Here is a 27,665-nt window from a genome sequence, read left to right as displayed (position 1 = left end):
AAGTCCCACTGTGCTTAAACCTAGTGAAAAAGGAGAAAACTTTTACTGACAAAATACAGTTAAGGAAAGATTGTTCATTCTTTGTTTTAAGCACAATATTAATTTCTTTTACCATTATGTTTAGGCTTCAGTGTTTGTATTAGCTGAACCACTTTTTATCATTGCTCTGTTTTAAAGATGGATTTTAAATTATTGTCCTGCGTAGTCTTCTGCCACATGTTCTGAAACTGTGTGAAGATCCCCACATGGATCATTGTGTAAGCCTAAAAAATAATGACACATCTAAGCTACTTTGAAAGGCAGGATATAAATCCAATCCAATCAGTTGTATATAACCTGTATGTACAATTTAGTGCAGAATCTCTCTGTACTTGGAGAAAATTACTATGCCTAACATAAAAGGGAAGAATAGATTAATTGCTTTGTCTTGAGATATTCAAGAGCACAGCATTGAAGCAGGGATCAATTTATGCAACCTTGAGTATCTACCCTCAGCAATGTATAGGCATTTACTTCTTTACCACAATGCAAATGGTGTACTGCCCATACTACATTTTGTAGATCTGGGTCCAGTGAGACATGAAAAGGTCTCTGGATAAAACCCTCTTCATTTTTATCTTGCCCTTTTATCTTACATTTCCTCCTTCTCTCTCTCTCTCTCTCTCTCTCTCTCTCTCTCTCTCTCTATATATATATATATATATATATATATAAATATATGGATTGACTTTTTATAAAACACACACACACACACACACATATATATATATATATATATGGTTTTTATAAAAAGTCAATCCATATTTTATTACCAGTTTTGTACATAGCATGTTCAAATGAGAATAGTTCTTGTAAGCTACATTTGTTTTGGTTTGTGCAAGGTGAGTTCTGTCACTGGCTATTTCATTAACTATTATCTTTGTCTATGTATTTTGAAACTGAAGTGATATGCTAAATTGGCAGTTGAATATGCCACCTGAGGCAGCTGAGGTAGGGATGTATATCCAGATGCAACTGAACAGAATGATTTTTTCATTCGATTTTTTTAAGCAAAATAAACTAACTGAAGGAAAGAAACATGCCTTTCTACTTCGGGTCTTTTTGCTCAGTGTTGGAAAAAATGTCATTTTTAATAAAAGCTTCATAATTCTTTTTGTAAAGAGAAAAAAACATGAAAAGATTCTGGGGGGCAAAGGAGGCTTAAAAGAGACATAGGGACAGGGAAATTGTGCACAAATAGTGCCCCAGTTTTCAACAGTGGTCACCTTCCATTTACATGGTGTGCTATGATGATGTTTAATTCTGGTCACAAAGCCCTAAAGGAATCTCCTAGATGCTTAAACAGGAATTAATCCAGTTGATAATCTGTTTGAACCACAGGAGGAAAGCACTTGAAAATTTTGGGATCCCATGTTGAAAATGTTCAGGGGCATAGACAGTATCTATTTCCTATCTTTGTTGCACCCTTTCCTTTGCAACATACAGCGCTTTCTTACTGACTCCTTTAAATCTCCTCGCTGCTTCTGCATCCCTCACTCCTGGTCTTTTTCCTTTCCAGCATCGTAGCCTACCTGCTCCCTCCCTATCCTCCACCTCCACCCTTCATTCACAGCAACTTTACCAAAGGAAGGTTAGGAATCAGCACAGTGAAGATGCCCAGTAAGAACTTGAGCCCAGTCCCTTTTTGACCCACAGACTATGTAACAGATGGGTGTGAAAAAGGATAGGGACCACTACATAGCAGTCACAGCAGATCAAGTGCTTAATATGGTTGAAAGCAACTTTCACTTCTCTTCTGTATAAGAAAGGGAAGAACATTAGACCTCTCATCGGTTTTAGTTCCTGATGTGCTGAAAAGAAACTCACCTCAAGCCATGAGGAGAGGCGGGTAAAAAATAAATTTTATTAAAAGAAAGCGCTACAGTACATAGTGATGTTGCATTACACTTGATTTTAATACTCATTAACATTCACCAAGCGCTAGTGAAATATAGCCAACACACCACATTTTCTTGGAGTCAGGAGCATCAGACCCCCGTAAAAGTAAAAAACTATAAATAAACAAATTGCTGTTTTTTTCACTTGAAAAAAACATCTCTCCAGGAATTTCTATGTCTTCCTGCATGACCCTATTAGATGTGTTGGGATGATTGTACTGCATTTTGTTCAGGAATCATATGGGCTTCCAGGTATTGTTGGATTGCAGCATCCGTAGCTAGACCTGCCTGTGGCAAAGGATGCTCGGTGTCAGATTTAGAATGCTACGTAATTCTTATTCCTGCATTAGAGCAGTGAGTAAGAAGTTATTGACTCCCTTCCAGTGTGTTGAGGAACTTGGAATGCTAAACATAAATTGTGAAAATGTCCTTTATGAGTGTTAAAGAGGCATTGGTGTATTTTCACCCACTTGTGACTCAGACATGACTGACTAACCTTATTAGCTACATCTTTCCTGCGCATGTATATTTCCATGCTCCCTTTAAAAAGCGAATAATTTAGAGAGAAAGGTAGTTTGGTAATGTGCAATTGCTTGTCAAGTTGGTTCCTAAGTAGCTTATCAAGCACCTCCTTTTATAAAATCCATCCTGTAATTATATTTCTTTCTAGAAAACAAAAACATGGCAACAAAGGAGAAACTCCAGTGTTTGAAAGATTTCCACAAAGACATTCTTAAACCTTCGCCCGGCAAGAGCCCTGGGACACGGCCTGAGGATGAGGCTGAAGGGAAGCCTCCACAACGTGAAAAGTGGGCCAGCAAGATTGACTTTCTCTTGTCTGTGGCTGGAGGATTTATTGGATTAGGCAATGTTTGGCGATTTCCGTATCTCTGCTATAAAAATGGCGGAGGTGAGTACTGCAATCATGATTTTTATGTACATGACAGGAATTAGGGATAATTTTGGGTAGGATGCATGGGAAGCTAGAATTGTTCTGAAAATTGATAAGATTAAAAATTTAAATCAATTTTTCTTATAATTCTGTAGATACTTATATGAGGGGCCCATATAATTGCTTTTGTGTAGGCATATATAGGGTTGTACGGTTAAAAAGTTATTGAACTCATAGGTAAATGGAATCCAGTGATTTGCTTTTATATATATAAAAGGAGTGATTATAGCTTATTTTTCATCAATGACAAGTTGTCTCATCTTCTCTGAGTTTTATCCTCTAAAATAGTGAAAATAAATGTGATGATTATGATTGCTATTTTTATATGTCATGCATTATTTTTAAATTATCAGTCAATAACTTATTATACAACACCGGGGAATTACTTAGCTGAAAACATTTATAATGACTAATATTAGTAAGAATCTGATCTTTCAGCATCGTAAGGAAGTCTTATATTGCAAATTTGTATCTTATTCTGAACACAAGGTGGCATTTATATAACATTTCTAAAATTCTTTAATGCAGTGGTTCTAACTTGTGGGCCTCCAGGTGTTTTGGGCTTCAGTTTCCAGAATTCCTGGCTATTTGACAAGCTGGTTAGTGCTTCTGGGAGTTGGAGGCCATAAGTTTGATGCCTCTGCTCTAATGTAATGGAATATTTATGGAAGAGCATAGGGGATATTTCTTAATAATATTATATACCAGTTACTGCGGCCGCTTTATATTTTGTTGAATAATGCAATCTTTCTGACTGTGTCTATGTTCTTCTCTTTACAGGTGCATTTCTCATACCTTATTTCATTTTTCTGTTTGGGGGAGGTCTTCCTGTATTTTTCCTGGAGGTTGCACTTGGACAATACACCTCTGAAGGAGGAATTACATGCTGGGAAAAGATCTGCCCTATTTTCACCGGTTGGTTATTTACTTGTTACTTTCTTGTTAGGCCCCAGTTATATGTCGAATTCTGGAGGCTATGTATTGGAAAAAATCCAAGCAATTAAATTAGAAACATATGATTTGAATTATTAGGGTAATTGAGGCAAGAAGATGAATTATTCTCAATTCTAGTGTGGTCCCTGGTGTGTTTCCCACTAGTATCTCCATCAAAGTAAAAGTGTAGCCTACACCAGAGGTTTCCAAACTTTGGTTCTTCAGATGTTTTGGACTTCAGCTCCCAGAAACCTTAGCCAGCTTTCCCAATAGCCAAGAATTCTGGGAGCTGAATTCTAAAACCCTTGAGGGACTAAAGTTTGGGAACTACTGTCTTCCATATCTCTGTATTGCTATTTTTGAAGGCCAATCATGACATAGACTTTAAAATTTAGTGACCAAAATATTTTAAAACAAGAATCTTAAAAGTCTAAAACACAGGATTTGATAATCTCACTCCTCCTTGCTGTAATAGGGTGAGAGTCAGGCTCTGGTAAGTGAGGTGAATATAAATATGGAATATCAAGAAAAGGCAAAGTATCTGTGTCTTCAGCTGTTTTTACTATCTCCGAGCTGGAAAGAGAAGGTAAAAGCCTTATTTTTATGCTTGAGGGTATCCATTAGTACAAAACCAGGGTAAACTAACTCTTCTCTGCCCTAAAAGGGGTATGCAAAATATTTCAGCACCTGCTGGGCAGAATGGAGCTCTGAATGGTTGGCAGAGGATTGCTTCTTCTTTCTCTAGCTCCAAGCATAGAGCCTGATCTCATTCTGCATTTGAGGAGCAGCATAAAGTCAGTGATTCCCAGGAAAGGGGTGTAAAAGAGGAATCCAGATAGCAACTCATAACAGTTTAGTCAATAAAGCAAACAACATTTGTCAAATTCTGTTGTATTTGCTAATACATGTTTGTGTGTGCTTATACACACATGAACACATTGGATATTTCATAAATATTGATATGCATACAGTATTATATATTTACATAGCCACAGAGAAAGAGAAAGAGTGTTAGCACTAGAAGGTAGAAGACCCTGGCAGCATTTAAGCATATCCTGTTCCTTTGAATCTAAACACAAGGAGCCCCCTAGATTATGTCCTGTTACATTTGCTAATCATTGATGAATATGAAGTTTCGCAAAGGTCCTGGCTAGGTATTTATATCAGGAAAATATGGAATGACAGATATGGTCCAAGATAGCTCAATGGTTATTAAGAAGCTGGTACATTCACAGGTCATTAAGTTGTTCCAGGATAGTTTGGTGTTTCATAAGTGGATTGCCAGATTAGACCAGTTTTTTGTCTCCTACAAGACTTACTTGGAAGCAAGCCCCCTTCAAATCAGTAGGAATTTTTGTCAAGTAAACAAGGGAAGGATTGGAGTGGCTGCTAAAACCTTGTGCCAACATGCACTTCATTAGCTGCTTGCGTGCCATTTTGAGCAGTGGAGGACATGACCTTATCTGCCAGTGACCCTGTTTTTGAGAACCCAATAGAACTGTATTTTTTATCATGAAGCACTGATAACAGAGTTAAACATTTATCTTATTTTACAAATAACAGGCATGGAACCTTTGAAAAACAAGAGAGAATGAGGGAGCGAGAGTTATGTGTCTAATTTCAATTTTCTCTTTGTTAACTTCCGTTAGTAAACTTTTAATCTTCATGGCACTCCCAGCACATTTTGTCTTTTTACTGAGCACATAGTTTTTAATGGCCCTGCTGAAGCCACTACTGTTTGTCAAACCAAGGCTGCAAGTCCTACAAAGACTTAACAATTTGCCATCCTGCAGATACTTTAGTGGAAATAACTGCTACTAAATTATATTCTTACATTTGATCTTATGAATACAATATACAGTATAATTCCGGTTATCCGACATAAAGGGGCGGGCCCAATGTCAGATAACCAAAACTGATGGATAATAGTGAGGCCCTATTATCCAAACCAGGGGTTTGGCAAGGAGGGAAGTGACTTTTGCCCACCACGCATGGAGGAGCCCCTCCAGGGGGTGCAGAGGGGAAGGCCAAACTAGAGAGGCACCCTTTGCGCAACTTTTAAAACTGAGGCCGCGGGAAGGTGCCTCGAGGGAGGCAGGCTCTGAAGGAAGTTCTAATGGAAGATTTCTTTTCCCTGCTCCTTGCTTGATCACCTTTGAGGAGCTTGAAGGCTCCCACCAGCCGCTCTGAGGTAGTGGATGGCAGTTTTTAAAGTTGCACAAAGGGCACCTCTTTAGTTTAGCCTTCCCCTTTGCACTCCCTGGAGGGGCTCCTCCATGCTCCTCCATGCATGGTGGGCAAAAGTCACTTCCCTCCTTGCCAAGCCCCGGTGTGTTGGATAAGTGGAAATTGGATAACCAGAACTCTACTGTATATGTATATAGTATTTTTATAAGGCTGCAATCAGATACCCACTTGCTTGGGTGTAAACTGCTTTGGATTCAGTGAGGCTTGCTTTTACCTAAAAATAAGTCACAAAGAAGAGGGCACAGGTTTTTTTCTTTTCTGCCCAGAGGGTAAGTTGAGGCTTAATGGTGTTAGGTTATAGGAGGATAGATTTCAATTGAACAATAAAAGGGATTCCTCTTAATAACGGCAATTAAACAATGGAACCAATTATCTAGAGAAGTCATGTAGTTTCTTTCTCTGGACATCTTCAAGAATAAATACCTAGTGGTGATGCTCTAGCTCAGTGGTCCTCAACCTGTGGGTCCCCAGATGTTTTGGCCTTCAACACCCAGAAATCCTAACAGCTGGTAAACTGGCTGGGATTTCTGGGAGTTGTAGGCCAAAACACCTGGGGACCCACAGGTTAAGGACCACTGGTCTAGCAGGATTTTGTGCATTGAATGGCTAATTGAACTTGATGGCCTATGTTTGAGGCTCCTTCCAACTCTATGATTCTATGATATTCTATGTGTAGCATTGTGCTAAGGTTGCAGTTCTATCCATACTTTCTTGGGGGTAGGCCCCATTGAACTCAGTTGCATGCACATCTAGGTAAGGGTGTACACAGGATTGTGTTGTGTATTACTATCGGGCATAGGCAGCATAATCTAGTTTTAAAATGGATTCCCAACAACTCTGTGCATTATTTGCATAATTGTCATGCTAGATTAGTCCAAAGGTCCATAGTCCATTCTCCGTCTTATCTGCTGAGGTAATTAAGAGTGACCTTTGGCACTTTATAAGTGGGAGAAAACACTCTATCTTTCCTCTGTTTTGAAGCACAAGAGAGTGACTATCTTCAGCATACAAAGCAGGAAACAACAAGCTACTTTGATTACACCTTTGAACTTGAGTTCTCATGGGAATATTTTACTTTCCCTTCTGGACAGTGAAGTTATTCCTGTTCCATACCAACATTTCAAATTGCTTTCCATTGACTTCTGATTTTAAAAAAATGGTTTATCATGTGACACAAAAGGATTTTTCAGAAGGAATTTCAAAATGTGCAGCTTGCATGGAGGCAAGTGAGTCGTGTCCTCTTTTGCATATGATCATCCTTGTATATTCCCACATACTCCAAAAGAGCTCTAAATCTGAAGTGGAAGATAGAGTTTAGTCTTAATTGGTAGGGATGGGGGAAGTTTCGGGGTGGGATTAACTGGTTGTGAAAATGTAATAATTTAAAAAATCTGAGGCATGACACCTGTTTAAAACAAGATGCAGAATCTCTGGCTCTCCAGTCATTGCTATAAATCCCAGCCAACTTAGGCAATGCCCAGATATTATGGGAGGTACAATTCAGGAACATCAGGACAACCAGAGATTCCCTGCTTCTGCTGTAGATGTCTATGTTTTTAAATTAGCAAGATTACATCCCCATCTATAATATGTACACAGATAATCTTATTTATGTCTATTATTTCTTATGTTCTCTCTTTCCAACAGGAATTGGTTATGCTTCCATAGTGATTGTGTCCCTTCTGAATGTGTATTACATCGTCATCCTGGCTTGGGGACTGTACTATCTATTCCAGTCTTTTACAACTGTTCTGCCTTGGGCTTACTGCAACCAAGAGTGGAACACACCAAACTGTGTGGAAGACACTATCAGGAGGAACAAAACAGCCTTGCTGACACTGAATACCACTAATTTCACATCTCCTGTCACAGAGTTTTGGGAGTAAGCAAATTTAATTACAATTGTTCTTAAACTTTATTTCATTCTTTGGAACTCCATATTTTGTAAAAAATAATAATAATAACACACATCTAAAAAAAGAAATGTTGCTTGAAATTATGAGGGAAGATGTGACATACTACTTAAGGCCACAAAACTATCTTCCCCGCTACTTCCAGCAGAGAAAAATGTGCTCAGTTCCTCTCAAGGTACACAGCTGATATTTAGTTGCACTGGTGATGAGGTGTGAGCAGCATTGGGGCCAAGTGTTTAGACTCACCTCAGAGTAGCCTCTCTCTTGCCATTGATGTGATTAGCTCTCAGTTTCTCAAACTGCTCCTTCAGGTATTTTGAGCTTCAGTTCCCACAATTCCTGACAGCTGGTAAGCTGGCTGGGATTTCTGGGAGCTGAAGTCCAAAACACCTGGAGAAGCATAGTTTGAGAAACACTGGGTAAGCTTACCTGCAACTTCGGTAATAGGGTTCATTGTGTATCTGCATACATTACTAGTCTCACTCATTACTAGCCCCACTCATGAATGTAATATATAAATGTTGCAACTGTGATCGTACTGTAACTATATTCATATGAAATCTTCATGCACTGAATCTATGGGCAGGGCTGCATTTACTAGTCTACTCCCTGACAGGATATTAGCTTACCTCTGTGCATAGCTTTAAACCTGTCTTGAAGGTTATGCACATAGTAAAGGGCTTTTATAGTAAAAGGTAAAGGTTTCCCCTTGTCATTAAGTCTAGTTGTGTCTGACTCTGGGGGATGGTCATCATCTTTATTTCTAAGCCAATCAGCTGGCATTGTCCATAGATGCCTCCAAGGTCATGTGACCGGCATGACTGCATGGAGCACCTTTACCTTCCCACTGGGGCGATACCTATTGGTCTACTCAAATTTGCATGTTTTTGAACTGCTAGGTTGGCAGAAGTTGGGGCTAACAGTGGGAGCTCACCCCACTCCCCAGATTCAAACTTTCGGTCAGCAACTCAGCGGTCTAACCCATTGATAGTACAAATCAGTATTTTGTGTACAGTACCCTTTTGTAGAGTGTTCCATAAACTGAAAACAGGCTTAGTCTGCATGGAGCCTTTCCTTCTATCATGAATTGGCTTGTTTGATACACTTCAGCATCCTCTTCAGTCTTGAAATGATCTTGACTCATCACACATGTAAATTGATCACTACACAAAAATGCTACCTATGTTCTGGCATGTACTATACTTGGAAAGTGAATCATAGGAGCTGTGTTGAAATTTGTAACCCAAGAGCTCAAGTTGGATCCTTAGAGCAGATGCACCTTGGATTACTCATACGTCCTCATCCCTTGGTGCCTGGGCTAGTGAGAATATGAAAAGTTTACTACAAAATATATACTACATACTGTATATTACATTAGTTGTAGTTAGAGGCTCAGGTTTCAGGAAGAAAACCTGTAGACCACATGATATTTAGTTTCATTTGTAATGCCTGACAATATGGAAACTGTGGGGAAAATATTTGTTAACTTATTACACTAGAAGAACAACAAAGGATTTTGTATCTTAATGTTAATAGAAAACATTCGGTATCTGTATAACTTTGCTATATGTATTAACAGATCAAAGTAAACTATACACTGCTGAATGGTTAGTTAATAAGTTGGACAACTCATTTATCCTATGTGGGATGACACTATGGCACTTTTCAAATAAGTAAACTTTGTAAGATTTTAACTTACATCTACCTATTTCATGAATAGAAGAATTGATACAATGTTTGGATAGTGAAACTCGGGCGGGATGTATTCATTTAGCCTTATTAACAGTCACTGATAACTAAAGGCAGGGTAGCTTTTTTGAAACATTCACTTTCACATGCTAAGTGACATCCTTTTCATTGGCAATATAACTGATTATACATTAGAGGCTCTCATTACAGTTCATTTGTGTTAATGGCCTGGGTAATTCTCATGCTTGTTTGAGAAGCAGTCTTAGGGGATAAGTATATCTGGCTTTATTTCCAGAGATTTAGCTCTTGGGATTACATCACATGCTTTACTTCAGTTTCTCAGTTGTAAAGATTTGATTTCATAGTATATGACTGCAAACATAATACTGAGGGAGTAAGACGGCAGAGAACAATTACAAATAAACAAGAGCTTTGATTGTTCTTTGCCACCAAAAGCTTAAAAGTGCTTAGGAATCAGCAGACCGAGTTCATTCAAAATCCAGTGAAGCTCATCACATGCTTCAGGCATATAACTCTTAAGAAAAGCAGAATGAAATTTGTTTTAATAATATCTGCTTTGGGCTCATTTGGTCTTGGAAGGACACTATAAATTCAGTTTTAATATTTTGCTTTTTCTCTTTTCTTGAGTGAGATCCTTGTGAGTATATTTTTATTGCTACTCAGCTGTTCATCTTCAATGAAATGGAATACTTTTGAGAAGTTGCACAACTCTAGTTACTAAAATTGAAGATTGGACACATGTTGCTAAAATAGAAGCACTTCGATATTTCACTCTCCTCCATAAATATGAGTTGTTAATAAAATTAATGTTTAAACAGCCATATAACCCTTCACCTGCAATGCATAACTCACTTTGGATTATTCTTGGAGTAATTCTGTAACCTGCAGTGGGTCTCTCATCGCTCAGGCCCCATCTATGCTGCCTGGAATATCCAAATGATGTACCCTGGTTAATGCAGTTTAACCCAGGGTAAGTCTTTTACTCTGGTTTGACCCAGGTTTAAAAAAAAAACACGTGCAAAGATCTTCCAAGAAGATCCAAATCTTTGTGGGCACCATGGCAGTGAAGACTATCATCTGGGACCACAGTGCATGATCCTAGATGGTGTCCCCACAGCCATCCCATTCTCTCTGGGCCCAGGCAGCCTAAGAAGGTTGGATGGCAGGGCTGCCTGAGCCTCCCTGAACCCCGATTCCCCTCAAAAAATGACAGGGGGGAGGGGAGGCTTCCAACTCCAATGTTTCATCACATCCTCAGTGATCAAGGATGAGAACAGCCTGCTATGACTGTAAGGGTGATTGATTCCCTATGATTTTTGCAAGGAATTGGGGAGCAGGAAGGCTTGGGAGGCACTGCCCATGCCCAGCCCTGCTGAACCAATATTAACATGGCTGGGCTGTGTGGGTAGTTGTCTGTCCACCCCCCCCCCCCAAAAAAAAAAACAGCCTATGAGAATGGGGATGACATTCTGCTCTTAAATGGCATTTTCAGTGCTGGCTTGAGTCACATTATATGGCTGTGTGGAAGTGGCCTAAACTGCTATTACATTTTTTAATGAACTCTAAAACAATATTTGTATCCTTTTAAAGTCATTTCTGATATGTATTATTTTTAAAAACACAAAACCTTTTTAATGTTTTAATATAGGAAAGAATAACAGCAATTGTACATGTATAAAGATATGCTACAAATTGAATCATTCACATTTAGCTCATCTATTGACTTGGCAATGAAAACAACATTGTCTAAAGTTTAGGCAGAACTGAATGCTTTAGAAGACTGGTTCTTGAGGAATGACGTATTAACCAGTTTCATTGTTATCTTTGTCTTTTGCATTTCATTTTGCCCTTTTCAGGCGCAATGTGCTAAGTTTGTCTTCAGGAATTGATGAACCTGGTGTTGTCAAATGGGACCTGGCTCTTTGCCTCCTCCTTGTTTGGGTTGTTTGTTTCTTTTGCATCTGGAAAGGTGTGAAGTCCACTGGGAAAGTAAGTGTTCATTGCTTCTTTTATTGTGATTATGATTTTCTTAAATAGAATTACTTACCAGATTAAAGATTTTCAGTCCATTAATCCATAATTTTGCATCCAGTCTCTTAATGAGATACATCAATTACCAAAGGATGACAAAGTTTTACTGCAGAGCTGAAGTCGTGTTGAGTTATTTATAGCTCTATTAAACAGGATGTTAAGGAATTAACTTTGAATAGTTTTGCACCCACACAAAATCTTGAGTCTAAAATTGCAGTATTTTCTTAGCAAATCCCACTTTAATTTTTTTTTTTCAAAATATTCCTTGTTTATACAAATATGAGATAATGTAGCTAGGGGGTTCAAAAATTCTGAAATTTGGCTTCTGTGTTTTATTTATTTTTCCAACATCACAGTTGCTGAACTATGTGTCAAGCTGTGGTTTCCTTTCCTTTCCTTTTTTATTGCTGATCTACATTATTTCGTTATTTCGTTGTCCACATTTGTCAATGTACTGCCTGTGAGCCACATGTGGCCCTCAAAACATTTCAATTGGCCCAAAGAGGCAGCGTCTGATTGATTCCCTGCATCATGAGTTACAGTTGCAGCCACATCTTCTTGCCCTAGGAGGTCTGTTGTAAATATTAAAAGGAGCCTTGTCTAGAGTGCCCTTCGGGGAGCAGGAAGCACTGGAGATGTCAATAGAGGCTACAGGGATACCGTGAACTGCAGGAGCCATGCTCCCCCCATGGGTCTGGATGCCTCACTTAGCTGCTGGGGCAAACCACATTAAGTGAGCAGGGGGTTGGGCCACCACTGCCAGCCTCCTCCAAGAGGCAGACTTGGGTGCTAGAAGTTAATGAGATCCAGACAGAGAATGAAAACAGCCACTCTTGAAATAAGGAGAAAGGGGAGAAAACTGCCAAAGTGGGGGATGCTAAATAAAATAAAGATCTCCCACTCAAGGGAATGTATTGCTATAAATCTGGTGACACCTGGAAGGCTAACCATTTTAGTACAGTTCAAAGACATAAGGTACATCTACCTTATATAATTAATGCAGTTTGGCACCACTTTCACTGCCATGGTGCAGGGCAGTGTAATCCAGGGAGTTGTGGTTTGGTGAGACACTCAAAACCTATCTGTGGCCCAGAGTGATTTAGCCTATTTTAACTTTGTCCCTTACCTACCACAAAGTTGTGCAGATCTGTTGTAAATATTAAAAGAAGTCTTGACAGTTATCCCTCTGACCCTCATTTCATGATGGTTTTAAAAACTCCACAAAAGAGTTTACTTATAAGTAATCTTTGCAGAGCTTGGAAAAGTTACTTTTGGACTACTGCCTAAACATCCCTGGCAGTCCCCATCTAAGAGGACTTCTCCAGACTATGATGTTCTTTAACTTAAAGAAGCCACTTTCATATATCAGTATTAGTGCTGGCCTGACATGATCCTGACACATTGATGCCTGTTATTAACATAATACTTTGGATTTACTACAATTGACATTATTTATTGGTAATGATCAGGGAATCAAAGAATGAAAAAGTTTGGAAATTAAATTTGCTAACAGATAGGCAGCAGTCCTATATTCATTAATCTGGAAACAATTTTTGCTAACGCCTGAGTAGACTTACACACATCTGTTTTCTAAGAATGAGATAGAATCCAGTTGTGTTCTTGAGTTTTGAACTCTACCCTAAGTGGAAATGTCTTCCCTTCCATCTCCCATTGAGGTCCTTTATGTCAGCACAAACTATCCAGAGGATTTCCTATTTCCCTGAAACATTTGGGGCTCATGGAGGTTGCAATAAAAAAAGGAGATGGATCACCAGTTCTAGCAGAAGTAATGGGATCCTGCAGAGACATCCACTGGCCTCATGCCAGTTATTTATTATGAGTTCTTTGTAGCGATTACAAATCAATTGCATATCCACACAATCTGTTTATTGTAATTTGTTAATTGTAATTTGTGCTCATGTAGAAAAATAATAAAGGCAGGGGCTAAATTAAAACAGGATCTGGAGAGAGATTAAGGAGAAATTTCTAGATTTTTATGTAGCATTTTGAAAATAAGGCTAGTCTGATTTTTACAAAGAAAGGCAGGAAATTACAGAAAAAGGGTTGGTGTAGTTACATATTCTGCTTTTAGAGATCTGAGCGGCTGCAGGAGTTGTTATGGTGCAGCAGGCTTTCATATCTCCCTGATAATCTCCCAGGGTTCATTTAAAAGGCAAGAAGACCTTTTATCTAGCTAAACCAATTTCATGGGAACAAAACTATATTAAAGAATCAGGACTGTAATTACCAGGTGGCATGAAGTGAACCTATTAAGAGAAGAAAGGAAATAAATAAAGTCTAGTCAGAATTTGGCAGGCTATCACAGATTCCCAAAAGGTGCTCATATGCTCAGCTTGTTGAGACTTACATCTTTCCTTATGGCTTTAAAGTTTACTGAGCACTATCGTCTTTTCCAACGAGCTATGTCCTTTCATGATATGACCAAAGTACAATAGCCTCAGTTTAGTCATTTTGAGTGTTTGGACTTGATTTGCTTTTGGATCCATTGTCTTTGTGGCAATCTTTGGTATCTGTGGAACTTGTTTCCAGCATCAAATTTTAAATAAATTGATCTTGTTCTTGTTAGCTTTCTTTACTACAAAGGTTTCCTTTCCCTATGTCAAAATCAGAAATACTGTGTCATGGATGATACCATTAAACTGATCTTATCTAGCACTGTCATAGCTACCCTCCTAATTACTTGTCTGTTTCTCATTTTTTAATTATAGTCTCTATTTTGATTAATAATTGAACCAAGATAGGGAAAACTGTTTAATAATTTCAGTGTTTTCATCACACACAAGCTAAATAAATCTGAACACATTTTTGCTATAATTATGGTGTTACAAAAGTGATAGTCATACTGCGTTTTTTTAAAAATTCATTACCAAGTTTTTTTCAATATGTTCATTGATAATCATATTGAAATGGTGATGTTTGCAATAATTTTAAACTTTTCTTTACATGATATTGGGCATCTTAGAAGGAAATGGGAAGATGCCATCCATTTACTTTTTAGTCTCACTACTTAGGGATATGTGATTTTTATATTTTTAGCCTGCATATTTAATTAGCATGATAGATACCATATGAAAATATCGGTATAATAAGGGTGAGCTGAGTTAGTTTTTCAGCTTGTGCACATATCAAGGTACTGCTCTGAAAAATACCTGAGTTCAATAAAGTCTAACAATAGTCTATGTTACATGCTTATTTCATCATCTTCACATGGATAATAAGTTGTTTGCATCCTTTCTTCACTGAAAAAGTATACAAGCAAGAGTGACCATTTAAAGTTCTAAACAAACAAGTGGTTCACATTAAATATAAAAATATGGAGGAGTAGGGGGATTGTAAAAAAAAAGAAATATGCCCAGATTTAAAGGCAGCAGAAAAGAATTGCACAACAGAAGAGAAAATCTACTACCATAAGCATGATGGACAAATGTGGATGCTGTTTAGGAGACCTTCTGATGCACTGAATGTTGAAACACCAAGGGTAAAAAGGGATAGGTGAATTAAGTAGGGGTGAATCTTACTGTAATCTCAAACTCCAGATTTATACAAATTAAAGTCTCGTTAATTGACTCTCATTTTTTTGTTTTATTACTAGGTTGTATATGTAACAGCTACATTTCCATTCATCATGCTCTTTGTACTCTTAATTCGTGGTGTCACTCTACCTGGAGCTGCAGAAGGCATCAGGTTTTATCTTTACCCTGACATCACTCGTCTGTCGGATCCACAGGTGAGTTACTAGAAATTGGAAGTGCTTCCTATTTGTTAGAACAAAATGTGTGAGGAGTATAGGGATGCTTGCATAACAGATTTTGTAGTAATTTTAAACAATCAAAACATAACTGAGATTGTTATTTCCCTACTCCATATCTTGTCAAAAAGTTTATTGTTGTTAATATGTTAATGCATTTCCATGTGTGTATATCTTTTTACATCAGAAGGATTCTGAGGCTTGTAGACTCTGTCCAAATGTAGCATCTCAGCTTTTTTTGTTGATATTAGGCTGTGGACAAGGTAAGGGAGATAATATTTGCTTCAGTCTTTAGTTCTTAAAGGCAACAAAGATACGGAGCAGCAAAGAGAACGGTAAGAAGCACCTGTGAGTATTTGTAACTGTCCATGTTATATGGACATCTTTGGGGAGGGCATTTAAAATAAAATGGAAAACACGTTCTTTGGTGATATCTCATTTCAAACAAATACTTGGAAGACACCACTCACTGTAAAGTTAAGGAGTTTAAATCATTTTTTGTAGTGTTAGGTACATTAGTAAGAGTACCGTCAACATCTTACAGGTTGCAGAAATGCACAATGTCTAGCTAAAGAACAGAGAATGTTTTGTATAAGATACAAGAGTACAATGTGATTGTCATAAGCAACTGGTATATATTACAAAGTCACTGTGTTCAATCCAGCAGGAATGGAGTGCAGCACTGCACCTAAGAGTTTTCTAAAAAGCTATAGCCTCTTTCCTTTTCAAATCCTTCAAGGTTTTTTCTATCAATCTAAGCCAGGAATTGGCAACTGTAGCCAATGCCATGTTCATGTTGCTAGATAGCAATTCCCGGCAGCAATAGCCAGCATAACCAATGGCAAAAGATCATGGACACTACAATTGAACAAAATCTGGCAGGCCACAGTTACCTACTCCTGGTTTAAGCTTCCTCCCTCCACTCCCACCTCCCTCTCCTTTCCCCTCCCCTCCCCTCCCCTGCCTGCCTTCCTAAGAAGTGTGGGCTCCTTAAACTGCTGAATCAAATCTAACCTCATCTTGCATGTATATGCGTGTGCAGGTGTCTACAAACTGGTTATGATCAAAATTGATTTTACATGTGCTGTGCTCTGTTGTTTCAGTTTAATATTTTTGCCACAATGTTGTAATATGGTGTTGATGTGGCTTAATATGGCAGGATGGTGTTTTTCACAACTGCTCAAAGTGTTCCTAATAAGACAATTTTGCAAAGGTTTTTGTTGCTGTTATGTTGGGTGAGATTGGGATATAGTCTTGTATCAGCAATAGAAGATAGCCAGATTTAGTGCAGGATGCTGGATTCTAACTACGCCTTCTTTCATGTTATCTTTAGGTCTGGATAGATGCTGGCACACAGATCTTCTTTTCCTATGCAATCTGCTTAGGTGCAATGACTTCCCTGGGGAGCTACAATAAATACAAATACAACTGCTATAGGCAAGTGTCCTACCAAAGGGGTTTAGTGTGTTAGCTTATTGATGTGTAGGGAACCGTGGGGTCAATTTTTTTCTTCAATTAACTTCCTCCATGACATATGTGTGACTTAGGGACTGTTTGCTGCTGGGATGCCTGAACAGTGGTACCAGTTTTGTGTCTGGCTTCGCAATTTTTTCCGTCCTGGGCTTCATGGCACAAGAGCAAGGGGTGGACATTGCTGATGTGGCAGAGTCAGGTACGATGGTGTCGGTGGCAGTGATGGTGGGCACTGCCACCCAGTGTGTGAGCAAAGTACTACAAACTAAATCAGTCAAAATAAAAAGGAGAGAGATTTTGACTATTAAAAATACTAAGTACTTCAGGAAACAAAAGTCTGATTTGTTCATGGAGCGTTGACAGTTTAATGTATAGATTTTCAAAGTGTGCTAAAATACAAAACTTAAGAGAAACGCTCAAAAATATATGAAATGTGAATAATCATAAAGATATAACCCCTTGTGGTTACTCTCCCCTTGCTTCAATCAAAATCCTAGGAGACTTGGTTTCTGGAACTTTCATAGACCCACCATGTGAGATGGTAGCTGTGATAGAAAATGTTTCTTCCTCCCCCTCCCATCCTTGCCCTTTTGCAATTTTATCTATATTGTAGTGTAGAACCTTGATGGAAGTGATGCTTTCTGTAACAAGGCTGTTTAGAAACTGGGATGGCTGGGGTGCTGGTTCTTGAAAAGGCCCTACTTGTATGTGAGAGAGTCTTCAAACTCTCATTCTGCGCTGAACTATTCATGTGCCTGGAGCCATGCACCACTCATGTCTGTATTCAGGCAACAGAGGCCCCTTCCACACAGCTGTATAAATTCCACATTGAACTGGATTATATGGCAGCGTGGGCTCAGATATTCCAGTTCATAGCAGATATTGTGGTTTATCTGCCTTGGTATTCTGGGTTATATGGCTGTGTGGAAGGGCCCAGAATGAATCCTCCCTCTCCCTTGAGATAAGGTTTCTTTTTTCTTTTGTTAGCTTTGTGAAATATTTAACTGGTACTCAGCTTCATGTGGACTGGCAGGATAATGTCTGAAATCCAACATGGCCTAATTATATATACATTGACCCAGTATTGCCTCCTGGCCTGATTCCCCCCCCCCCCCCCAAAAAAAACAACCCTACCTTAACAGCCAGCAGCAGTTCCATGTCATGGAGGTCTGCTCTGCTGGTGGTTGGGATGCAACAGGATGGCATCACCAGACTCCTCCAGCCAGCCATCTGCAGTAGACAAGAAATTGTGACAGAGGTCCTACTTCTGATTTGCACGAGAGATTGATGGCATGAGGGTGTCATCCTGCTATGCTCTGACTGTTAGTAGAACAGACCTCCATTCACTTGAGTTCAAGGTGGGCTTAAATGGGTGTTTGCGACTGGTAATAATGCCATAGTCTTGAAAACATAATGCAATTCTATAGGGAGGAGTTACCAATCTATAACTCTTATTTTATGAATCGGTAACTGCAATACACATTGCCAGCCCATATAACCCCAGCCCTATTACTTTTAAACAAGCAATTTTCTGAGCTTTCCTGGTATCTACTGGTCACTTGAGCCAACTCTAAGTTGTTATTTTTGCCTTTTTAGGTCAGATGTTCTAGATATGCTAGCATCTCAGTTCATTGCAGTCTATATTGATGTATTCAACTCTACAGTGCTAAGACTGGCTGTCAGCAACTTTGGAAAGTTATTGAAATAACTAGTGAAAAAGGTTTATTTGGAATCCCAGAGGTTTATGTTGGTCAAAATTATTATTAATTTTTTGTGAGTTCAGACTTGGGAAGGAGTATCCATACACTACATAAATATAGCTATTTGATATCATTTTAACTGATATAGTGCTTTCCTATGATGTAATGTGATTTGAAATTATATGAGGTACTTGGCATTTCTCAGCCAATGAGCTCTAGTGTAGCAGTTCGGAGAAGTATTCTGGGGATTTCTAAGCACCTCACTAATCTACAAATTTAGTGAGGAGACATGGCAATTAAAATGATATCAATCTACTTCATAATTCTGCAGTTTGAATTCACACAAGGATAGTTTAAAATAGCAAGAAATATAAAGCAGCATTGAGCATGAAGTCATGAAAATGCTGTGGCCCAGTTTTAAATTAAGGGTGCTCAGGCAAGTGTTCTATGGAAAAAGCAAAAATGGTAGTTTCACTGTAGCTTAGGAAAGACATTTTTCCCAGAAATCCCAGTTCCCTAGCCAACAGAAAGTAACATTTCTAAGTTCAGATGCCCATGATATATTGCTATATCCCACAAATTCAGTAGGTTGTCTTTTCTTCCTACAATGTCCTTTTAATGAGATTGAGCAATGCTAGTGAATAGTTTATATTTTATCTCCAATTTAATCTTTGCTCTCTCTTTTTAATATAAATTTCCAGTTTAGGGCACAGAGGAAGAAAAATGATAGAGCTATGAGTAGCAGATAAGATAACTTTAACTCTTGGTGCACAAATTTGCATCTTTAGAATCCAAATTATTGTGAGCACATGCCAACACAGAGTTAGTGTCATTTAACATGGTTAATTCCAGTCTGTTTATGCATGTTTAAGGCTATAATCCTATGCACCTGTTTTTGGGAATAGGCCACATTAAACATAGTAAGACTTGTACCTGATCCTAGTGTAGAATTGCAATAATTGAATCTACATTTTGCTTCACTTGTTCATCCATCCAACGGAGGGCAATTTTTTAAGGTTACAAAGCCCAGTCATAACTATATTAACTCAGAAGCAGTCCCATTGAATTCGCTAGGATGAAGATGCTAGAATATATTCATAAATATACCAGTTTAAGTAATGTTATGAATAAATAAATAAACAAATTAATGAATAATGAGACAGTTGACCTGATTGAATTCCTTCAGCCTTTTGGGAGAGACTGAGAGATGATGAGCCAGTTATAAGACATCAATACTTATATTTCTACCTACGCCATCCCACCTATTGGATTAGATAAAGGTTAAGAATCTGTTTAAGACTCACTTGCACAGGTGGTTCTAGCTAGGGATGTTTGCAATGGGCATAACTTTAAATATGCACATTGCACAACATTAACTTTGTTCTGCCAATAATAAAAACTAATAATAAATCTTTATTTGTATTCCACCCTATCTCCCCAAGGGGACTCAGAGTGGATTCCAGCATACAGTGGTAAACATTCAATGCCTCTGTAAACAAACAAATATTGGCATAAAATTCCAGAGAAACCCCGCATATAAAAATAACATTAAAACCTAACATCCAATTAAAGCCTAACATCAGTAAATTAAAGCCTAACATCAGTAAATTAAACCTAACATCAATAAATTAAACTACATGTAGTCAAAAAAATATAATAACGTAAAATCCAAACACACATCCACATTAATTTACAACAGCCAACTAGAGTTCACAATGTGGGTTGGTTATGTGGTCAAATGATGACCATTGGACAATGTAAGTTAGTTGCATTTCACTTCCACTGAATTTAATGGAATATGATGGTTGAGTCATGCAAGCCCCATGAATATCAATAGGGACATGTATGACAAAACCTTTTTTCTGGAACCAAGCCCATGAATTTAGGACTGGGCATGCTAGATGTATTTATTTATTTTTCTTGTGCCTCTCCAGTTTTTAAAAATGGAATGGTAAATGGAAGATAGCAATAGTATCAGCAATGAATGACCAAGTGCTAATCTGCAAAGAATATCCTCCAGCTGTACTGAAGCAGAAAAAAGCAGCAACCAAAAGGGTGTTCTAATCTGGCTCTGGAGCTTTTCAGCACTCGGAAGTACTTTATTTAAAGAAAAAGCTTGCATGGGAAGTGTTGACACAACATTCCCCCTTTACATTCCAAAGTTGTACAAGGGGCACTCATATAAAATTAGAATTATCTCCTTGTAATGTATCAATGTTATGTACTGCAGACATGAACTTGATTTTGATGTTTAGTCAGTCATCCTCAGAATAATCTGTCATTGATTTTATCATTACTAATGCTAGATGGGAACATTGGCCTTGTTTCAGTAAACATGCTTTTAGAATTAATGGGCATATTTTGCACTGCAAATGAATGTTCTTTAATTACTTTATCAAATGGTTGCAAATGAATTTATTATAGCCATTAACTGGAGTAAGCCATTAGCATAATGCAGCCAGAGTCCTACCAAGAAAGGGCCAATGACTGAATTATCATAACATCAGTTATTTTAGTGGAAACTGCCAGATCACTTCCTATGTTGCAGTCTGCAAATATTATTTTGCTGGTGCTGATAGAATTATGGTGGCTTACACCAGGATAGAATCTAACCTATTGAGTCCAAAACCAACTCCAAGTAAAGATGTGCTTTGTCTGCAGCCCATAGACCTGCATCAGTGAATTTGGGGCTCTCATCTTTCTGGCTATTTGGGGAACTTTTTATTGTTGTTTTTTAGGGGAGGTCAAGAACACCTCAATACAGTATGGGATAATATAATGGGGTTTTTACATTAAAAATGGGGGGGGGGTTTGGCTGAACTGGACCTCAATCCAAGACCCACACAATTCTGGCCCCTGCCCTAAAACATATTTTGTGGATTTTGCTTGTCCATGTATTACTTGTTGAGCCTTTTAAAATCTAAGAGGAAACTGGAGCACAGCATTTTCCTCTTTGTTCTCAAAGATGTCAGAAATCAGTAATTCTCTAATTCCATCTCAGTTACTCCAAAAGCCACTGTTCTACCATACTCTCTTTTTGAATGATGTCTGTGGGGTTGGACTTGTTCTTGGTGTGTTTGATGCAGATGGTGAGGCTGTGAATGGATAACCAATGGCTTTTGGATTTGATTATAGAAGTTCCTGTTTTAATCATGCATGATTCTTTGTCAGATAAAGGATCCGAGTGAATTCCATTCTGGAATCTTCAATTGGGTTTGGGTTTATCTGAATGGAACCAAGCATCCATATTGGGGAGGAGGGGTCTTGTGGTGAAGAGTGAATGGCCTACTTACTGCATCCTCTCCCTTTGCCCCTTCCTTTTTCTCTCTTTTCAATCCTCTAGGTCCAGGCTTGGCCTTTATTGCCTATCCAAAAGCTGTGTCCATGATGCCACTCCCAACTTTTTGGGCGATCCTTTTTTTTATTATGCTTCTGTTGCTTGGCCTGGACAGCCAGGTGAGTAACCATAGCACAAACATGGAAGACATGTGTGATGAAAACCTGTGCTTTAATTGGTATGTAACTCTGCCTCAGGGAATATATTTCATAAATTTTACAAACAAATGAAAAAGTAGCAGATGATTAATGTTCTTTGTTGTCTGTTTTGGCCATAGAAATTCATGAAATTTTATAGACTTTACAATTTAAATATCTCCTGTTGACCAGGATGATACAATTTGCTTGGCAAATCATCTTGCTTACAAAACAGGAGAAGCAAAATATAATAATCCAGCTCCTATAAAACACCAAGGACTTCAGACGCTCATTAGAACTGTGTTATCAGAATTGGGCACAAGGGATTTTTTCAGAATTGGAAGTCAACTTGTTAGTTCCAAATTCAGTTAATTCTGCATTTTCTGGATGGGGAAAAATCTCTTTACTTTCCAAGACTCCATTTCCAGGAGTTTCTTGGCATCAGGCATACGAATAAGACCAAAAATGGGCAGAACCAAATTCACATGCACATACTCCTCCATTTTCACACAATACCCTTTTCTATTCAAAACTCATTAATCAAATTCCACTCCCTCTCCCTCATCTCCATTTCTAGCTGCTCGGCTAGTTGAAACAATTGGTGAAGAAAGAGCTGCTTCTAGGCTTCCATTCTTCTCTCCCTTGCCTTTCTCAAGGGTCTGGGTCTCAGAGCAGAGGAAAGACATATACCCTTTAGCCTGTTAGAGAAAGAGTGGTGGGCTAATTGTAGCCCTGAGGACCAGAGGGTATTCACTGTCCTCCATATAGATATAGTTGATATATCATGCTATTCCTTCATATAGTTCAGAGCAACGTGAGTCTTCAGGAACTCTCCAATGCAGGTCAGATTCAGGTTAAATTCTGGCCCCTTCTACACTGCTATATAATTCAGATTATCAACACATATAATCCACATTATCTGCTTTGAACTGGATTTAAAAAGTCTACACTGCCATATAATCAAGTTCAAAGCAGATAATCTATATTTTATTTGACAGTGTAGAAAGGACCTCTGATGTGCTAAGGGTAAAGAAATCAATATAAGTTAATTTACTTACATTAACATACTTAGGGAGCGAGTGTGTTGCAATGGTAGAGTGTTGGACCAGGACTGTGGGAAAGCACGCCCTGCCATAGGAACCCATTGGGTAACTGTGGGCAAGTCACATTTACTCAGAGGAAAGCAATGGCAAACCCACTCTGAATGAATATTAGTTCCGGACTCTTTTGGCAAACATCCTTGCTGTAGAATATTAAAACATCTGCACAACACAATGGACACACAAGCTGAAATGAGAGCAAAATTCAAGGTAGGCTGTAGGGAAAGGTTGCAGAATTCTGAATGGAGTCTGATAAGTGGATGTTGCTCTTCTTCTTACTCAGCCACTTGCAATTAAATGGTTGTTTTACCTAATAAGCGGGTTTTGACATACACTAATCAGTGTTACCATATGCACTGTTTTGCAGTGTATGAAGCAACTAATTAGGTTATTCCGCAGTTTTGTGTCTGATTAAAGAAGAGACAAGACCACCATGTGGAGCTTGCTTTTTGAAAGGGTACGCACTTTCATGTGTTGCCTTTCAATTTCCTAACGTCTTTCAGATTCAGCATCCTTGAAAACTAAGTTATCCCTCCTGAAGCAAGTGGAAACATTTATTTCTGCATAGCTGGACTAATTGTGCAGTGCACATTGCTGTAATTTCCTGTGGAAATTGAGAGTATGCTTCCACCCCACCAAGAATGTTTTTATGACGCAAAGAAATCTGTTAATAATTTCTAGAGAAATGCTAAGTTGCAGAGTTCTACTGGGGTTTGGGTCTGGTTTTGTTTTGGGTTTTTTGTAGATAGTTTTAAGATTTTAAGCTAACAAGCTCCTGTTTATTCTTTGTGGAAGTGGCTTTAATGTTAAATAAATCTACTTGACAGGGGCAGAAAGTTTACTGCATTCAAAACCTCATGAATGGAGATTAGTGGAGTTTTCCCTCTGGTTGTTACTCACTTGATCTCTTAAATTGGCAAAGCATTGCATTTGTTCTAAATGGCTCTTTAGTGCTTAATCTTTGAACTCCAGTGAGCGACTTTTAATCACTTCCAAATTGAATGTTAAAACATGCTCAGAGCTGTGATTCTGCAACCAAGTACTTATGTAAATTGAAGGTTGCCTGGTAATTTTAAGTCATTTCTCACTGTGTAGAATAATTAAAACTAATTGGAGTACTTAATGTTTTGTTTGCTTTTGGAGAGCTGTCAAGCAGGATTTTGGAATGCTAGAGCAGCTTAGGAGCAAACTGGACTACATGTTACTTTGCAACAGAAAAAAGAAAAAAATACTTTTATATAAGTGTTAAGGGAGGATTTTAATTAAGTACTTTAAGGGTTAGCTATACACAACTATGCATTTTTATAGTTCCTGAACATTAACAGAACAAATACGAATTTCAGTGTGTGTAAATCTCCCTATCCAGTAGGCTAGGAGGAGAATGTATAAGACATAGAATATTGCTAACATATAGTCGTGTTTCACATATTTCTGAATCTCACACTTGATGATTGATAGAAGAATGTTTTCCCTGATGGCCTGGTGAAAAGCTGATTCTAAAGAGAGAAAATCGCTGTCCTCAAGTGATTATTTTTTCAAAAATGTAGATTATTATATGCCATAACAGTCCAGATGGACAGATGGATAAATAATGCCAGAGACCATCACATACCAAATAAGAATTATTGACATGTAAAACTTGAATAGATCAAAATCATATCTTACAGTAAATCATTAATCATCCCTGAATCAAAGGAATGGAGAACAAAATTTGCCCTCACTAAACCTTACTGGTTTATTGTAATACAAGCCATAACTGTGTATAATTTTAAGTTTTATGTTGTAAGCTAAGATACAGTTATGTTGCCTTGGTGTTTCTGTCCATGCAAGATGCATCATGAGAAAAAAAAATCAGGGACGTGATAATTAACGTCTTTCAGTTTTCTTAAGCCTCTTTTGATAGTTTAAAAGTAAAATGGACCTGATTTCTGTAGAATCTACAACTGTAATAACTTCTACTAAGTATAAGGCTGGATTAATTTTAAAATTAAGGCAAAGTAGAGGGGAGAACATTGATTCTCTGACATGTTAAGCAAATGAATATATCTGACTTCCCTGATAGTGTCAACATGGTAGCCATGGGGTACTTTTATTTTTTAAAAAATGGGACATTATGTGTGGCATTAGTTCAAGCTGGGTTTCTTTTTATCTTTCTCTCTCTCCAGTTTGTTGAAGTTGAAGGACAGATCACATCTTTAGTTGATCTGTACCCATCCTTCCTAAGGAAGGGTTACCGACGGGAAATCTTCATCGCTATAATATGTTTCCTCAGCTATCTTCTGGGACTATCTATGGTGACTGAAGTAAGTGAGACTTCTCTTTGTCTGCGAGTCTGAGAGTTTGCATGGGTTTGTTCTGTGAAGTCAAATGGCACAGCGTGAGAGGGAAGGGACTCAGTGGTAGGCTGGATGAAGAAGGCAGAGAAGTTCTTCAGTTCTAAAAACCTTTGAGAATTTAGAGAACCATTGCAGCCAGATAAAGAGAACAGTAATGGGCCAAATGGGCAAATAGCCTGAACGTCTAAAAAGCAGGTTCATAAGAGAACTGCACAATGCTACATTGTGTAAAAGTAACAGAAAAATTCTTTGTAGAGACGAGCCAAAGTGGCTCCATTTCCCTTTTTGTAACAGTTGAAGTAACTGTTACACACAGTTTATTCATCTTTATTTCCAGCTATGTTAGAGATTATTTTAGGTTCTGTTTAGATTTGACTGAAACAAAGTCAGATGGAGATAAAACAATTGAAAAATTATATATTGATAATAGAGTCTTCTGAACCATGGTCAAAAATGGGAGAAAGAAAAAGGAAACATGTCAATTTATTCATGTGGTGGATTCTACTTACAGTTTTCACTCTCATAATAATTTATGTTGAAGACCAATTGTTTTCTTCTACTGTATTTCTATAAATATGCATCCTAAAATACCACATTCTAGGAAGCAAGTACATCCTAAAAGTATTTAGCATTGGGATCGATGAAAATGAGTGCCTTAACTCTGGTCAATCACCATCTTCTTCAAAATGCTTTTTAATGTTGGAAATAAGAACAGATTTTGAAGGGGACTTGGTGCACTCACAACTTCCAAGAGTTGAATGGCAGCTGCGTATGTGGGTACTGCAGAATGATTCATAAATATGGTCAACTTGTTTGTCACATTTGCATTTTTCAGTTGTGTTATTAATAGTTCTTCTGTTGCTTTTCCACTTGTGTCCTTCTTTTCCAGGGTGGCATGTATGTGTTTCAACTCTTTGACTACTATGCAGCTAGTGGTGTATGCCTTTTGTGGGTTGCATTCTTTGAATGCATTGCTGTAGCCTGGGTTTATGGTGAGTAAAGTTCAAGTTATGACCTTATCCCTTTCCTGCAAGTACAATATAAAATGTAGAAACCTGGGGACTGGGTATGAAACCACAATGTTTATGGGAGTAGGGGCAAAAGAATAAAAAGAGAAATCTAAAGAGAATTCCTAATTTGTTTTCATGTGCACCAGTTAGTCTTTTAAGAACTTCAGATCCCCAAGAAACAATTTCCTAGATTCAAAATTGCCATTTCGTCAGCTTCTCTTTCCATAAATGCAAGTTAGCCACTAATCGGATTTTGCCCAAGATATCCCATCCCCATACATTTCAGGTTACTGCCCTGTCCTGCAGAGTTCACTCATAGCAATAAAAACCTGCTAAACTGACTTGCCCAAAATCTCAGGCAATTTGATACGTGTTGGTAAAAAGCCCCAGCTATGCATTATTCAGTTTGTTGTAGAAGTGTAGGGGATGGTTATTTTTTTAAAAAAAATTATTCTTACATAGTTTTAAGCCACTATATAAAATGCAGGGTATAAATTAAATTGAACAGTAGCTCAGTGTGAGGAGGCTTCACCAGGGGTTGGGGGCAAGTCTGTCTCTTGAATTTTGTTTTTCCTATCTGGGTTGTTCTACAAAGGAGGACTGGACTGTGAAAGGATAGACCCCAGACTCTTTTCTACAAAGGTACAGCATTCCAATATATACATAAATGGCAGTGAGACCTTATTAAGTAATTTGGGTATCAGAGATGAGCAATGCAAGATGTAAAGGCCACTTAGAAACAAATATGAATTAATCTCCTTTCAAAGTTCTGGGGCTGTTCTATTCACATAACATAGTTAGTATATAGGAAACCAATTCCCATGCAGTTACAATGACAGCCTTTCTTCACATGTTCTGAACATAGATATACATATAATATACCATCTCATTTATTCCTGAACATGAAAGGGAGCATAACTTTTGAATAAGGAATTAAGAAACATAATTTTAAACTGTGTCAATGAGCTTCTTTTCTACATATGAGGTAGGGGAGGGCCTCACCCTCAAAATATAGATTACAGTACAACCCTGTTATCCATGAGCTTGATATCCATTACTTAATTTATCCATATTCCAAAA

At 38.0% G+C, this 27,665-nt stretch overlaps 1 protein-coding gene across 6 annotated transcripts in view; it reads left to right on the top strand.

Annotated features, from left to right (window-relative positions):
• The window catches only part of slc6a6 (solute carrier family 6 member 6), a 67,631-nt gene that overhangs the window by 28,546 nt on the left and 11,420 nt on the right, over nucleotides 1-27,665 (top strand). For 5 of the 6 annotated variants that reach the window (XM_003217739.4, XM_016991646.2, XM_016991645.2 and 2 more), the window contains 10 exons: nucleotides 2,608-2,847; nucleotides 3,670-3,804; nucleotides 7,717-7,951; nucleotides 11,549-11,681; nucleotides 15,337-15,471; nucleotides 16,826-16,929; nucleotides 17,040-17,164; nucleotides 22,009-22,121; nucleotides 25,405-25,542; nucleotides 26,465-26,567. In XM_003217739.4, the coding sequence (XP_003217787.1) occupies nucleotides 2,619-2,847; nucleotides 3,670-3,804; nucleotides 7,717-7,951; nucleotides 11,549-11,681; nucleotides 15,337-15,471; nucleotides 16,826-16,929; nucleotides 17,040-17,164; nucleotides 22,009-22,121; nucleotides 25,405-25,542; nucleotides 26,465-26,567 (1,450 nt within the window). In that variant the 5' untranslated portion in view covers nucleotides 2,608-2,618. Of the gene's footprint in view, nucleotides 1-2,607; nucleotides 2,848-3,669; nucleotides 3,805-7,716; nucleotides 7,956-11,548; nucleotides 11,682-15,336; nucleotides 15,472-16,825; nucleotides 16,930-17,039; nucleotides 17,165-22,008; nucleotides 22,122-25,404; nucleotides 25,543-26,464; nucleotides 26,568-27,665 lie in introns of those variants that run through there. The other variant, XM_062969786.1, reaches the window with a different exon arrangement.

Source organism: Anolis carolinensis, chromosome 2, assembly GCF_035594765.1.
Source record: "Anolis carolinensis isolate JA03-04 chromosome 2, rAnoCar3.1.pri, whole genome shotgun sequence".
NCBI lineage: Eukaryota > Metazoa > Chordata > Lepidosauria > Squamata > Dactyloidae > Anolis > Anolis carolinensis.
The sequence above is the reverse complement of the archived record's forward strand: the minus strand, read 5'-3'. Positions and strand labels throughout refer to the sequence as shown.